The sequence below is a fragment of the Otolemur garnettii genome, unplaced genomic scaffold (assembly GCF_000181295.1).
Source record: "Otolemur garnettii isolate 467f Iridium unplaced genomic scaffold, OtoGar3 scaffold00045, whole genome shotgun sequence".
NCBI lineage: Eukaryota > Metazoa > Chordata > Mammalia > Primates > Galagidae > Otolemur > Otolemur garnettii.
In genome coordinates, this window is record NW_003852440.1 from 5,827,985 (window position 1) to 5,840,911 (window position 12,927).

Below are 12,927 nucleotides of genomic sequence, written 5' to 3' on the forward strand. Positions count from 1 at the left end.
TTTAAGTTAACTTATATGGAGTTAAGTCGGAAACCAACTTCATTCTTTTGCATGTGGATATCCAGTTCTCCCTGCACCATTCGTTAGACACTATTCTTTTCCCCATTGAATGGTCTTTGTGTAGGAGTATTTCAGGACTTATTATTTCAAAAATGAAATAATTGTTCTATTCAATTGCTCTCTATGTCTATCTTTAGACCAGGATATTTGTGTTTTGATTACCATATATCTTTGTACAGTAGTTCCCCCATTATCTTTGGTTTCACGTTATGCAGTTTCAGTTACCTGTGGCTAACTATAGTCTAAAAATATTAAATGGAAAATTCCAGAAATAAATAATTTTTAAATTTTAAACACTACTTCACAATGCTTATATCATTCACCTAACTTCATATCATCACATAGGGATTTTATTACCTCACATCATCCACAATAAGACACTTTGAGAAAGAAAGACCACATTCATATAACTTTTATTATTATATCATATCCTTATTATTTACTGTATTATCATTATTAGAGGAAATACATAGTATATACAAGGCTTGGTACTATCAGCAGTTTCAGGCATCTACTAGGGGTATCAGATTTTATCCCCCAAGGAGGTATTTCTGTAGTAAGTTATAGTAAGTTTTGAAATTGCAAAGTATGAGTTCTCCAATTTGTTTTACTTTTTGCATATTATTTTGGCTGTTTGAGGCCCTTTGCGATCCCATTTGAATTTAAGGAATGGCTCTTCCATTTCTGCAGAAAAGTTTACTACAATTTTGATAGAGTTTGTATTAAATCTGTAGATTACTTCGGTGAACATTATCATCTTAACAGTATTAAGTTTTCCAGTCAATGAATGCAGATACCTTTTCATTTTTTAAGTTTCAATTTCTTTCAGCAAAATTTCATAGTTTTAGTACATAAATCTTTCCTTTCTCATTAAGTTATTCATAGACATTTTATTCTTAAGATGCTATCGTAAATGGGATTGTTTTTTAACTTCCTATTTTCGATTATTCATTTCTGCTGTATAGAAATGACTGATTTTTGTGTGTTGATCTTGTACTTTGCAAATTTGCAAATTTTTTTGATTACTTGTAATGGTAGTTTTTTGAATTCTTTGGGTTTTAGATATAATTTTACTTCTTTCTTTCCAATTCAACTGCTTCTCATTTCTTTCCTTGCTTAATTGCCTGGATTGATTTCCCTTACAAGATTTAATAACAGCGGTGAGAAAAGGAGTCCTCGTCCTATTTGTGATTTTAGGGGGAAGCTTTCAATCATTCACCATTGAGTATGATATTAACTGTGGGTTTTATATAAATGCTCCTTATTGTGTTAAAGAAGTGTTCCCTTCTATTCCCAATTTAGTAAGTGTTTTTGTTATGATAGGGTATAAAATTTTGTTAAATGCTATTTCTGCAACTCTTGATGTGATTGTGTGATATCTTTCCTTTGTTTTGTTATTGTATATTATATATTACATTGATTGATTTTCTTATGGATGAGTCTTACTTTGTCATGGTGTATAATCCTTTAAATATGCTATTGAATTCACTTTATTAGCACTTTGGGGAGGATCTTTGCATCTCTATGCACAAAGGATATTGTTTCTTGTGATATCTTTCAGTTTGGTATCATGGTAATGCTGGCCTTGTAGAACACTGGCATTGTATTAGGCAGTGTTACCTCTTTTAGGAGGTGATCCCTGTTTTTCTATTCACAGAAGTTCAGATAGGATTAGTATTAATTTTTCTTTAGATGTTTGGTAGAATTCATCTAACATCTGGACTTGGAATTTTCTTTGTCGGAGTTTTTGATACTGAGTCAGAGGCTTTGCCATTTGTCTGTTGAGATTTTCTATTTCTTCTTGAGTCCGTTTCAGTCATTTTTTCCAGGAATTTTTTCATTACATCAAGATTATATAATCACTGGTGCAAAATTGTTCATAATGTTTTCTTATAACTCTTTTAATTTCCATAAGGTAAATAATGTCCACACTTTCAATACTGATATTTATTTGTGTCTTTTCTTTTTTATCTTAGACAATCTAGCTAAAGTTTATTGATTTTATTAATCTTTCAAACAGCCAATGTTGGAATTATTGATTATTTCTGCTTTTTATTCAATATTTTGTTTATCTACACTCTAATAATTATATCCTTCTTTTTGATGACTTGAGATTTAGTTTGCTCTTTTTCTGTAAAGTGTGATTTTTAATTTGAGATCTTTCTTGTTTAATGTGGGTATTTATGTCTGTAATTTTTCCTCTTCAAGCAATACTCAGGTTAGTTAGAATGTTGCAAATTTGGTCTTCTTGAGTGCCAATTCTGACCTAAAGACTAAAAGTATATCCCACTGTCTCTAACCTCAGTGCTCACCCTTAGCTCTAAACATACTGCACCCCAGTTCTTATACAGGGTAGCCATAAATTAATGGCCACTTTGTATTATGTTCCTAAACTAGGCACACTGGGATTTTTTTCCCATTTAGGGGGTGGGGTACTGTTAGTATTTAGAATTTAATAAAAAGATTACAGATAATTTTAATAAATTGATTTTACTGCTTCTTAAAAATTGTAACCTTTATAGGGAGTCTGTCTTTGCAATGAAAGATTTCTCCTAAAACCGTTTGGTAATAGCAATGCAAAAAATGAAATAATCGTACTGTAAGTACTGTCTTTTAAACCACACTGGACTTTTCCCAGATTTTAGGAAGAAGAGGAAATGTAGAGGTTTGTGTTTTAAATCCGAAGTGTATCACTCTTGGTGAACTGTATGGACAACTGGATCCTAATACTATGGAATGGACTGATGGATTATTAACAGCAGTGATTCGAAGTTATGTATATTTTAACACTTCAAGTCATTCAAGGAAAGAAATTGATTATAGAATAAGGACAAGAATCTCAGATTTATCTAATGTAAGTTTAGTATTGAATGAATATTTTTATTTGACTTAATGTGGATTGTTTAATTATTAAATTGCTTATCCAAAGATTGGTAAAAGTAAATTTTTGTTAGTGTAAAGTGAATTTTAAAAATATTGTAAACAGTTTTGGAAAGAGAAAAATAATTTACTTTTGTAAATAATATTTACAAAAAATAAGCCTTTGAGTTTTAAGGTAGCCAGTAAACAATAGAATAAAGTTAAAAGTATTTGCTTTTAAAGGAACACAATGTGAATCAAGTCTATAAGTCTAGTGATTCCAGCACTAGCAATATACTTTACAAATTAAAGAGATTTTAAAAAGCTTCAGTGGGAAAGTGAATAAGGTAATTGATAAAAGATTCACCACGGGGTAAATATGAACAACAAAAAGATTTTAGAAAGTTACATTTCATTAGTATTAAGTAAAGATAACAGGTAAACTTTATTAGCTAAAATGTATTACAAAAAGATGACATTTAAATCCAGATTAGCAGAGATAAATAAAGGAAAATAACATTTCTCATTTGCTAAATGGTGAAGTAGAAATTTATACATGTCTGAAGATAACTTAGGGAATATATATTGAGATTTTAAGTTATGTATACGTTCCTTCTGATTTAGAAATCTAATAATCTAATCTCAAGAAAGTAAAAATTTTATTGAGTGTTGCTGTATTTTATATTGGTATGGGAATGGTTTCTATATTAAAAGGTAATTAATCATTGTCCTGTGCACTACACATATTTTCTCTATTTCATGAACATAAGTTTATCAGCATATTCTTTGTTAGCTTCTATTCTTCAGTCACGCCTGGAAAGATTTGCCTTAATATAAGATTATTCTGATGAATTGATGGTTGCTTAATAACCAGCATACAATAAGCAAACTCTTTTAAACCTTTCTTTCACATTTGTGTAAGTTACTTTGATGTAAGTGATTATCCTAATTTTTTCCCATATAGAAAATTATTCTGACACAATTGAATAAGTCTTCTCTTTTCCACTAATAGAAAATGATAAAGAGCCATGTGTATTTGAATCTATTTCTGCATTTTTTTTATTCTGCCTCTCTGTGAATAACAAAATGACACAATTTTAGTTACACTAGCTTTGTAACAAGTTTTACTATCCTTAAAACTAGTTCCTCTTCATCAGTATTTTTTTAGAATCTATTTCATAGCTGTTCTGCAATTTCTGTTTGTTTGCTCTTTGGGATTTTTTCCTTTCTGTTTTTTGTTTGTTTGTTTGTTTCTGGTTTGGTTTTGGATTTTGGATTTTCTTTCTTTTTTTCTTTTTCTTTTCTTTTCTTTCTTTTTTTTTTTTTTTTTTTTGAGACGGGTTCTCTTTTGCCCGGACTAAAGTGCAGAAGCATCATCATACCTCACTGCAAGCTCAGACTCCTGGCCTAACGCAATCTTCCTGCCTCAAATTCCCAAGAAGCTGGGCTACAGGTGTGTGCCACTATACCCAGCTAAGTTTGGTAATTTTTGTAGATAGGAAGTCTTGAAATGTTGCTCGGACTGGTCTTCAACTCCTGGCCTCAAGCACTCCTCTTGCCTCAGCCTCCCCAAGTGCTGGGATTAGAGATGTGAGCCACTGTGCCTGGCTTATTTGCTGTTTGATGCAAGAATTATTTGTGAGGTTTTTTTTTTAAGTTCTCAGGCAATAGAATCTTCACATTGTTGATGACTTTATTAAGTTTTAATTTTATTACGTTGTGATTAGAGAATATTGTCTCTGATAGTTTCTCTTCTTTTTAGAACATTTTAACATGTACTTAATATTACTATAAAATAATAAATATTTTTCTTTTTATCATTAAACTATTCCATTTGCATTTATTGATTATAACTTTTTTAGGTTACTGTTGTCATTTATTTTATGTTATGATTATTTTTTATTATCCAGTTTGTGTTTGCTTTGATTTATTCGTGTGTTTTTTCTGATAATTTGGAAGTTCAATAGTCTATTTTTGTGCTTCTAGGTGTTACTTTTATAGCTGTGATTTTATATAGTACCATCAATTCTTCACTGACTTTTTTCGTATATATATAATGATGAAATTAATATAGTTTTACCTCTTGTGACTCCTTTTTTATTCTAACTTTAGCAAGTTGTATTATCTTTTTCTTGTGTTCATTGTTTTAACTATATATATGCTTAAAATATTTCATTTTTTAAATAATTAGTTGGATTTACCAGTGCCTACTTGTATATAAAAATATTACCATAATTAAATTAAATGACATATCATTTTTCTACACATCTGACTTTTCCTAGATAAGTTTTTGTTATTCCATTGTGACAGATAACAACATATGTATTCTTTGCAGTAGCCATATTTTTAGAAATAAAAACTTATTGTAAAGATGATAATTCTTCCTAACTTAAGCTTTAAATTCACTGTAATTTTAATTTAAAATCCCACTGGGTTTTTGTTAAAATAGTCTTATTTAGATATAATTCATTTATCATAAAATTCACCCACTTAAAATGTACACTTCAATGCTTTTTAGAATATTCACAGAGTTTTATGACCATCACCATAATACAATTTTAGAACATTCTCATTATTGAAAAATATTTTATAATCTTAGGATTTACTCCCCCATTTCCAAATCACCACCTTCTCTCCACTTCCAAATGCCAGTCCTAAGAAATCATTAATCTACTTTATGTCTCTATAGATTTTCCTGTTGTAGACATTGAATATAAGTTGTATCATATGGTAGATAGTCTTTTGTGAGTGACTTCTTTTACTTAACATAATGTTTTCAAAGTATGCCCAAATTGTATCATGTATCAGTGCTTCATTCTTTTTATTGCTGAATGATATTCCATTCTACTGATATATCACATTTTGTTTGTCCTTCATCTGACGGACACATGGATGGTTTCAACTTTATGGCTATTATGAATAACATTACCATGAACATTATGTACAAGCTCTTGTGTGCACATAGGGTTTGATTTCTTATGAATATATACATCATAGTAGAATTGCTAGGTCATACAGATGGCCACTTTATGTTTAGCATTTTGAGAAACCGCTAGACTGTTTTCTAAAAGGACTGTGCTATTCCAGTTTCTCCATGTCCTCAAAAACTTATTAGTATACCTCTTTTTGTTAAAGCGACCCAAGTGGTAGTCAAGTGGTGAGTAATTATCCCTGGTTTGTATTTTCCTAGTGTTGACCAACTTTTCACACCGTTGGCATTTGTATATCTCCCTTGGAAATCCTATTCGAAGCCTTTGCCCATTTTTTAATTGAGTTACTCATCTTTTTGTTATAGAGTTTTGTCCCTTTTCAGATACACTATTTGCAAATATTTTCTCCTGTCTTTACTTTCTTTATGTTATTGTTTGCAACAGCAAGATTTTTAACTTTGATGAGGTATAGTCATCTATTTTCTGTCACTTGTCCTTTTGGTATCACATCTCTAAAAGGCTTTGCCTGACCAAAGATCATAAAAATTTACTTCTGTGTTTAATTCAAAGAGTTTTATTGTTTCAACTAATATTTAGGTCTTTAATTCATTTCCAATCAATTTTAGTGTAGGGTGTAAAAAAAGGATTCCACTTTATTCTTTTGCATGTAGATATCCAGTTGTTCCAGCAAATTATAATGAAGTTTTGTCTCCCCATTGAGTTGTCTTGACAACCTTGTCAAAAATCAGTTGATCTTAAATGTAAAGGTTTATTTTAAATCCCTAACCATTCATTTTTGTGTGTATCTTTATGTAAATATCACACTTGATTATGATAGCTTTGTAGTAAGTTTTGAAATAGAGAAATGAGTTATTTTTTAAGGTACCTGACAAACTGATTCCACTCTATTTATATGGAAGAAGTAAGGTCTATGGTACTCCAAAACAAGAAAAAGAGTGAGGATATGGGTGCCAAGACCTAACACAAGGCAAGAGTTGCTAAAAACTTAGAATAAAAGTGTCCTATTAGTGCGGACAAAGGTGGCAAATCTAAACTCATATGTGTAGAGGATATAATGTAAAAATACATATAGAAAAAGTTGTCATAATTTCTTGAAGAAATTGAAAAATTGAAAATTGTAGCAAGAGATTTTGTTATAGCTTTTGCAGTAGATAGAGGCAGCGTGGTGAAGTGATGCAATTTTTTTATTAAATTGATTTCAAAAAATTTAGTGGGTACAAGAAGTCTTTTTTGTTTCATGGATAAAATAGTATCATGCTGAAGTCAGGGCTTTCAGTGCCCAGCACCCCATCCCCACATTGTACTCAGCAGGTAGATTTCTATTCTACACCCCATCCTCCTCTCCCCTTTTGTTTCCAAGTTCTTCGTGCTTTGTTTAGTTCCCTCATATAAGTTAGAACGTGGGGAGTTCGTTTTTCCATTCTTGAGATACTTCACTTAGGACAATGATCTCCAGTTATAATCAAGTTGCTGCAAAAAACAGATTTCACTCCTTTTATGACTGAGTAGTACTCTGTGGTGTGTATATATGCCACATTTTCTTTATCCACTTATCAGTTAGTGGACACTTACATTGGTTCCATATCTTCACAATTGTGAATTGTGCTGAGATAAAATTTTGAGTGCAGTTGTCTTTTTAACAACATGATTTCTTTTCCTTTAGCAATTCTGACAGGGATAAGGTGGTATCTCAATGTGGTTTTATTTTATATTTTCTTTTTAATTAAAACTTTATTCAAATTAATATGAGGGTGCAATTTTTAGATTACATTGTTCTCACTTCCAACGTAAAATTCTAGTTGTAGAAGAGTACCTCACCCAGGGACCATGTTATACACACAATGTGAGGTGAGATCTTGCCTCATGTCCTCTCCTTCTCCTATACGCCTCCCCACTCCCCTCTCCCCCATTTCCCTCTACCCCTGAACTGGACTATATTAGTGTTTTATTCTTCTGAATCAATGTGGGTTTAATTTGCATATCCCTGATAATTACTGATATTAAATGTTTTTTCATATGTTTTTTGGCAATTTATTTGTTTTCTTTCAAGAAACTTGTGTTCCTGTCTTTTGCCCACTTTTTAATGAGGTTGTTTGTTTACTTTGTTCATTATTTGCTTTGCTGTGCAGAAACTTTTTAGTTTAATTATGTCCCATTTTCTTTTATTTTTGTTGTTGCTATATTAGCTTTTGAAGTCTATTCATAAATTCTTTGCCTAGGCTGATGCCTAAAAGAGTTATCCCTATGTTTACTTTTAGAATTTTACTTGGTTTCAAGTCTTACACATAAGTCTTTAATCCATCTTGAGTTAATGTTTGTACATGAGGAGAAACAGAGATCTAGTTTCATTCTGCATGTGGCTGTGTGATTTTTCCCAATACTGTTTATTAAATGAGCTATACCTTCCCCAGAATATGTTTTTGTCTGCTTTGTCAAAATTCAACTGGTTGTAGCTATATTGTTTTGTTTCTATGTTTTCTATTTTGTTTCATTGGTCCATTGGTCTGTGTTCCTATATTTCTACCAGAACTGTGCTGTTTTTGTTAATGCAGCCTTGTAGTATAATTTGAAGTCAGGTAATGCAATGCCTCCAGATTTGTCCTTTTTGCACATTATTGCTTTGGCTATTAGGGTTCCATTTTGCTTCCATACAAAATACAGGTTTACTTTTCTAGATCCATGAAAAATGATATTTGAATTTTGATGGGAGTTGCATTGAACCTGTAAATTACTGTGGACAATAAGGACATTTTAACAATGCTGATTTTTCCAATCATGAGAATGAGATATTTATTCATTTGTTTGTGTTATCTATGATTTCTTGTATTAGTGTTTTCTCATTCTCCTGGTAGAGATCTTTTATCTCCCTGACTATGTACATTACTAGGTATTTTATTTTCTTTGTAGCTACTGTAAATGGTATTGAGTTCTTTGGGTTTTTTTGTTTTTTTTTTTTTTGCAGTTTTTGCAGTTTTTGGCCGGGGTCAGGTTTAAACCCATCACCTCCAGTATATGGGGCCAGTGCCCCATTCCTTTGAGCCATAGGCACTGCCCTGGTATTGAGTTCTTGATTTGACTCACAGTTGGATTGTCATTAGTATGTAGAAATATTATTGTTTTGACAGCATAACAAAGTGACTATAATCAGCAATAAGTTAGGGTATACTTTGTAATAACTATAAGAGTAGAATTGGAGTGTTCTTAACACAAAAAAAAGTTGAATCCCTGAGATGATGGATACCTTAAATTGCCCTGATTTGATTAATTCAAATTATATTCCTGTATCAAGACATCATATGTACCCAATAAAGATATGCCACTATTATATACCTATAATAATTAGAAATTAGAAAGGAGAAGTCCTGGGGTGGTGCCTGGGTCTAACACATGATCAATTTTGGTAAATGACCCATGTACTGATGAGAAGAATGTGTATGCTACAGTTTTGAGGTAGAATATTCTATAGATGTCTGTTAGGTCCATCTGTTCTATAGTTCTGGTTAAGTCCAGTGTTTCTTTGTTGATCTTCTGCCTCAATCTGTCAGTGGATTGTTAAAGTCCCCAGAAATTATAATGCTTCTGTTTATTTCTTTGCTTTATATCTAGTATAATTTGTTTTATGAGTCTGGAGCTCCTGTATTAGGTGCATATATATTTAGTATTTTTATATCTTCTTGCTGAATTGATCTTTTTATCATTATATAATGGCCATCTTTGTCTTTTTTATCATTGTTGATTTAAAATATATTTTATCTGATATAAGAATAGTTACTCCTGTTCACTTTTGGTTTCCATTCTTGTGGAATATTTTTTCCCATCCTTTACCTTTAGTCTGAGAATCATTGCAAGTTAGATGGGTTTCTTAGAGACAATATGTACTTGGGGTGTGTTTTTATATCCATTCAGTCAGACTACATCTTTTAAATGGAGCATTAAGACCATTTATGTTCAATGTTTGTATTGATATGTGGGATACTATTCTTGCAACAGAAGTTCATCATGTTGCATGAAATCTAGTTGTTTTGTTCTCTCATGTTACTGTTATGTAAGAGTTGTGACCTTTAATTTTCATGAGTATTAATGGGTATTGATTATTGTTTTCCATATACTACATACTTTAAGCATTTCCTGTAGGAGATGTACAGTGATAAAAAATTATCTTAGTGTTTGCTTGTCTGGGAAAAACTTTGTCTCTTTCATTTATGAAACTTAGTCTTGTAGGGTACAGAATTCTTGGTTGGCAGTTATTCTTTTTAAGAAGACTAAAGATGGGAGCCTAATCTATTTGGGTTTGAAAAATCTCTGCTGAGAAGTCTTCTGGTAATCTGAGTTTTCCTTTATAAGTAATGTGTTGCTTTTGTCTGACAGCTTGTAGGATTTTCTTCCTCACTTTGACTTTAGGTAGGCTGATGTCTTTTTGTCATGGTGATCTTTTATTTGCTATGAATCTTTCAGATGTTTGATGATCACCTTGTATCTCGGATCTCTAAATCTCTAGCAATACCAGAGACATTTTCCTCAGTTAGTCTCTCAAATAGGTTTTCTGTACTTATTGCCTTTTCTTCTTTTCCCTCAAGGATACCTGTGATTCTTACATTAGCTCACTTTACATAATCCCATATTTCTCAAAGTAATTGTTCATTCTTCTTGGTTCTTTTTTCTACATTTTTACTGATTGGGTATCTTCAAAATCCTTGTCTTCAAATTCTGAAATTCTTTCTTCTCATTGTCTAAACTGCTGTTGAAGCTTTCTTCTGTATTTTGAAATCTTCTAAACTCTCATTTCTTTTAGTTATGTTATCTCTTATCTGTCTCATTGGTGAATTTTTTATTCATGTCATGAATTTTTTTGGTTTTTTGGTTGCTTTGAGTTGGTTCTCTACCATCTCCTCAATTCCATTCATCTTACTTGACATCCATGATTTGAATTCCCTGTCATTTCAACAAATATTTTGTTGGAATTTATTACCTAAGCACTACTATGATCCTTTACAGGTGTCAAGACAGGCTGTTTTTCATGTTACCACTGTTTTTAGGCTGCTTCCTTCTTCTCGGGGACCTCTTTTCTCGGTTCAAAACAAATAGCAGAGCTACATCTAGTTCTCCTTTACTGGGACCTCTTTTCCTCAGTGAAGATGAGGATGAGTCTCTGGATGTTGTGCTTGGGTCATATTCTAAAAGCTTATCAGGCAGGAGAAGAGGCTGATGCACTGTAAGCCTTTAACAGTGCTGCTCAACCTCTTCCTCTGTGGTTGTCACCAGGCTGCTATGGTAGGGTGGACCCATGCAAGGCAGGGATGGCCTGCTGGACCAGACGGTGCATGGATGGAAGAGTTCTGCTGGACACAGCACACATGCATGGACATAGGCAACAGAATAGACCCATTCGGCACAGCAAGTCTATAAAACAGAATGGGCCCTTGCTGTAGAGTGGGCCCACAGCATATGTGTGGGACAAAGTGGGAACCTGGGACAGAGTGGGCCTGCAGGGCAGGGTACCAGTGAAAGACAGACCAGATCCACATGGTCTCCTAGTCTTCTCAGGTCCCTGGATGGCAGTGGCAGCAGTGCAGATCACCTGTGCACAGGTTATGTATGAGGACTAGGCTTCTTCATTTCCTCCCCAACTGACAGAAGTAAGAAAGAGGCAGTAGTCACAGATCTGACCTCTGGACAGAAGTAGAATTCTGGTATTAGGATGTCATAATGGCAGCAATCACAGTGCCCAGAGCTACCAAATCAGCCATGCCTTCTCTCTGGAGCAGTACATCTGCACAACCTCCAGGCAGGTCTCTGTATTGGTAGGAAGGCCTGCTATACAGCCTCCTCTTTGCTTGCATAATTATCATAAATAGCATGCAGCCTGAATATCTAGTCACCACTTTTGATGCTCTCTGTGAGAGCAGCATTGTGATAAAATTCTTTATATTAATGCTTACCAGTTAGAAATAGAAATAGGAACAATTATGTTAAAAGTAGTAAGAATTAATAAAATGTATTAGAATAAATGTAAAAGACAGGAACTCGTCCTATGAGATATAGGGCAGGGAAACACACACAATTGAGGAAATTTGAATAAATGAAGGATACACCATATTTCTATGTAGAAAGAATTTTATCATAAAAATGTCAATCTCTATCAAATTAATATTTACCTATAATATATTTTCAACCAAAATCCCACTGTTTTTTAATTGAAAAATAAAAAGTTATATGTTTACCATGTATGGCTTGATGTTTTGATATATGTATACATTGTGGAATGATAAATGCAATCAAGCTAATCAACATATCCATCACCTTATATAGTTGTCCTTTTTTTTTTTTTTGGCCAGAGCTGGGTTTGAACCTGCCACCTCTGGCATATGGGGCCAGGGCCCTAACCTTTTGAGCCCCAGGCACTGCCCAAAAAGAAGCCTGCATATCCTTTTTATAATGAGAATATTTCAGATCCTCTCTTAGCAATCTTCAAATACATAATGCATTGTTAACTGTAAACATCATGATGCATTCTGGATCTCTAGAACCTATTCATACTAATTGAAACTTTGTATTCTTTATAGAACATCCCTCATTTCCTCCCACCTCACCCCTTAACTACTAGAAACCATTATTCTACTCTCCACCTAATGAATTCAACTTTTTTTGTTCCTACATATAAGTAAGATTATGTAGTTTTTGTCTTTCTGTGCCTGGCTTGTTACTCTTAGCATAATGTCCTCCAGGTTCATGCATGTTGTATTGAATGACAGAATTTCCTTCTTTTTTTAAGTATTCCATTGTGTGTGAGCACACCACATTTCTTTATACATTCATCCATTGATGAACAGAATACTAAAATTAATTTCATATCTTGGCTATTGTGAATAATGTTACAAGGAACATGGGAGTACAGGTATCTCTTTAACATAATGATTTCATTTCCTTTGGATATATACCCAGTAATGGGATTGCTGTATCATATGGCAGTTCTATTTTCAGTAGTTTGAGGAACCTCCTTACTGTTTCTCATAAGAGCTACACTAATTTACATTCCCATCAACAGTACGCAAGGGTT

General features: G+C 32.8%; 1 protein-coding gene across 1 annotated transcript in view; it reads left to right on the top strand.

Annotated features, from left to right (window-relative positions):
- DNAH14 (dynein axonemal heavy chain 14) overlaps positions 1-12,927 on the top strand; it is a 554,037-nt gene that overhangs the window by 237,383 nt on the left and 303,727 nt on the right. The window contains exon 37 of the mRNA XM_003791010.1: positions 2,699-2,914. Within this exon, the coding sequence (XP_003791058.1) occupies positions 2,699-2,914 (216 nt within the window). The remainder of the gene's footprint in view (positions 1-2,698; positions 2,915-12,927) is intronic.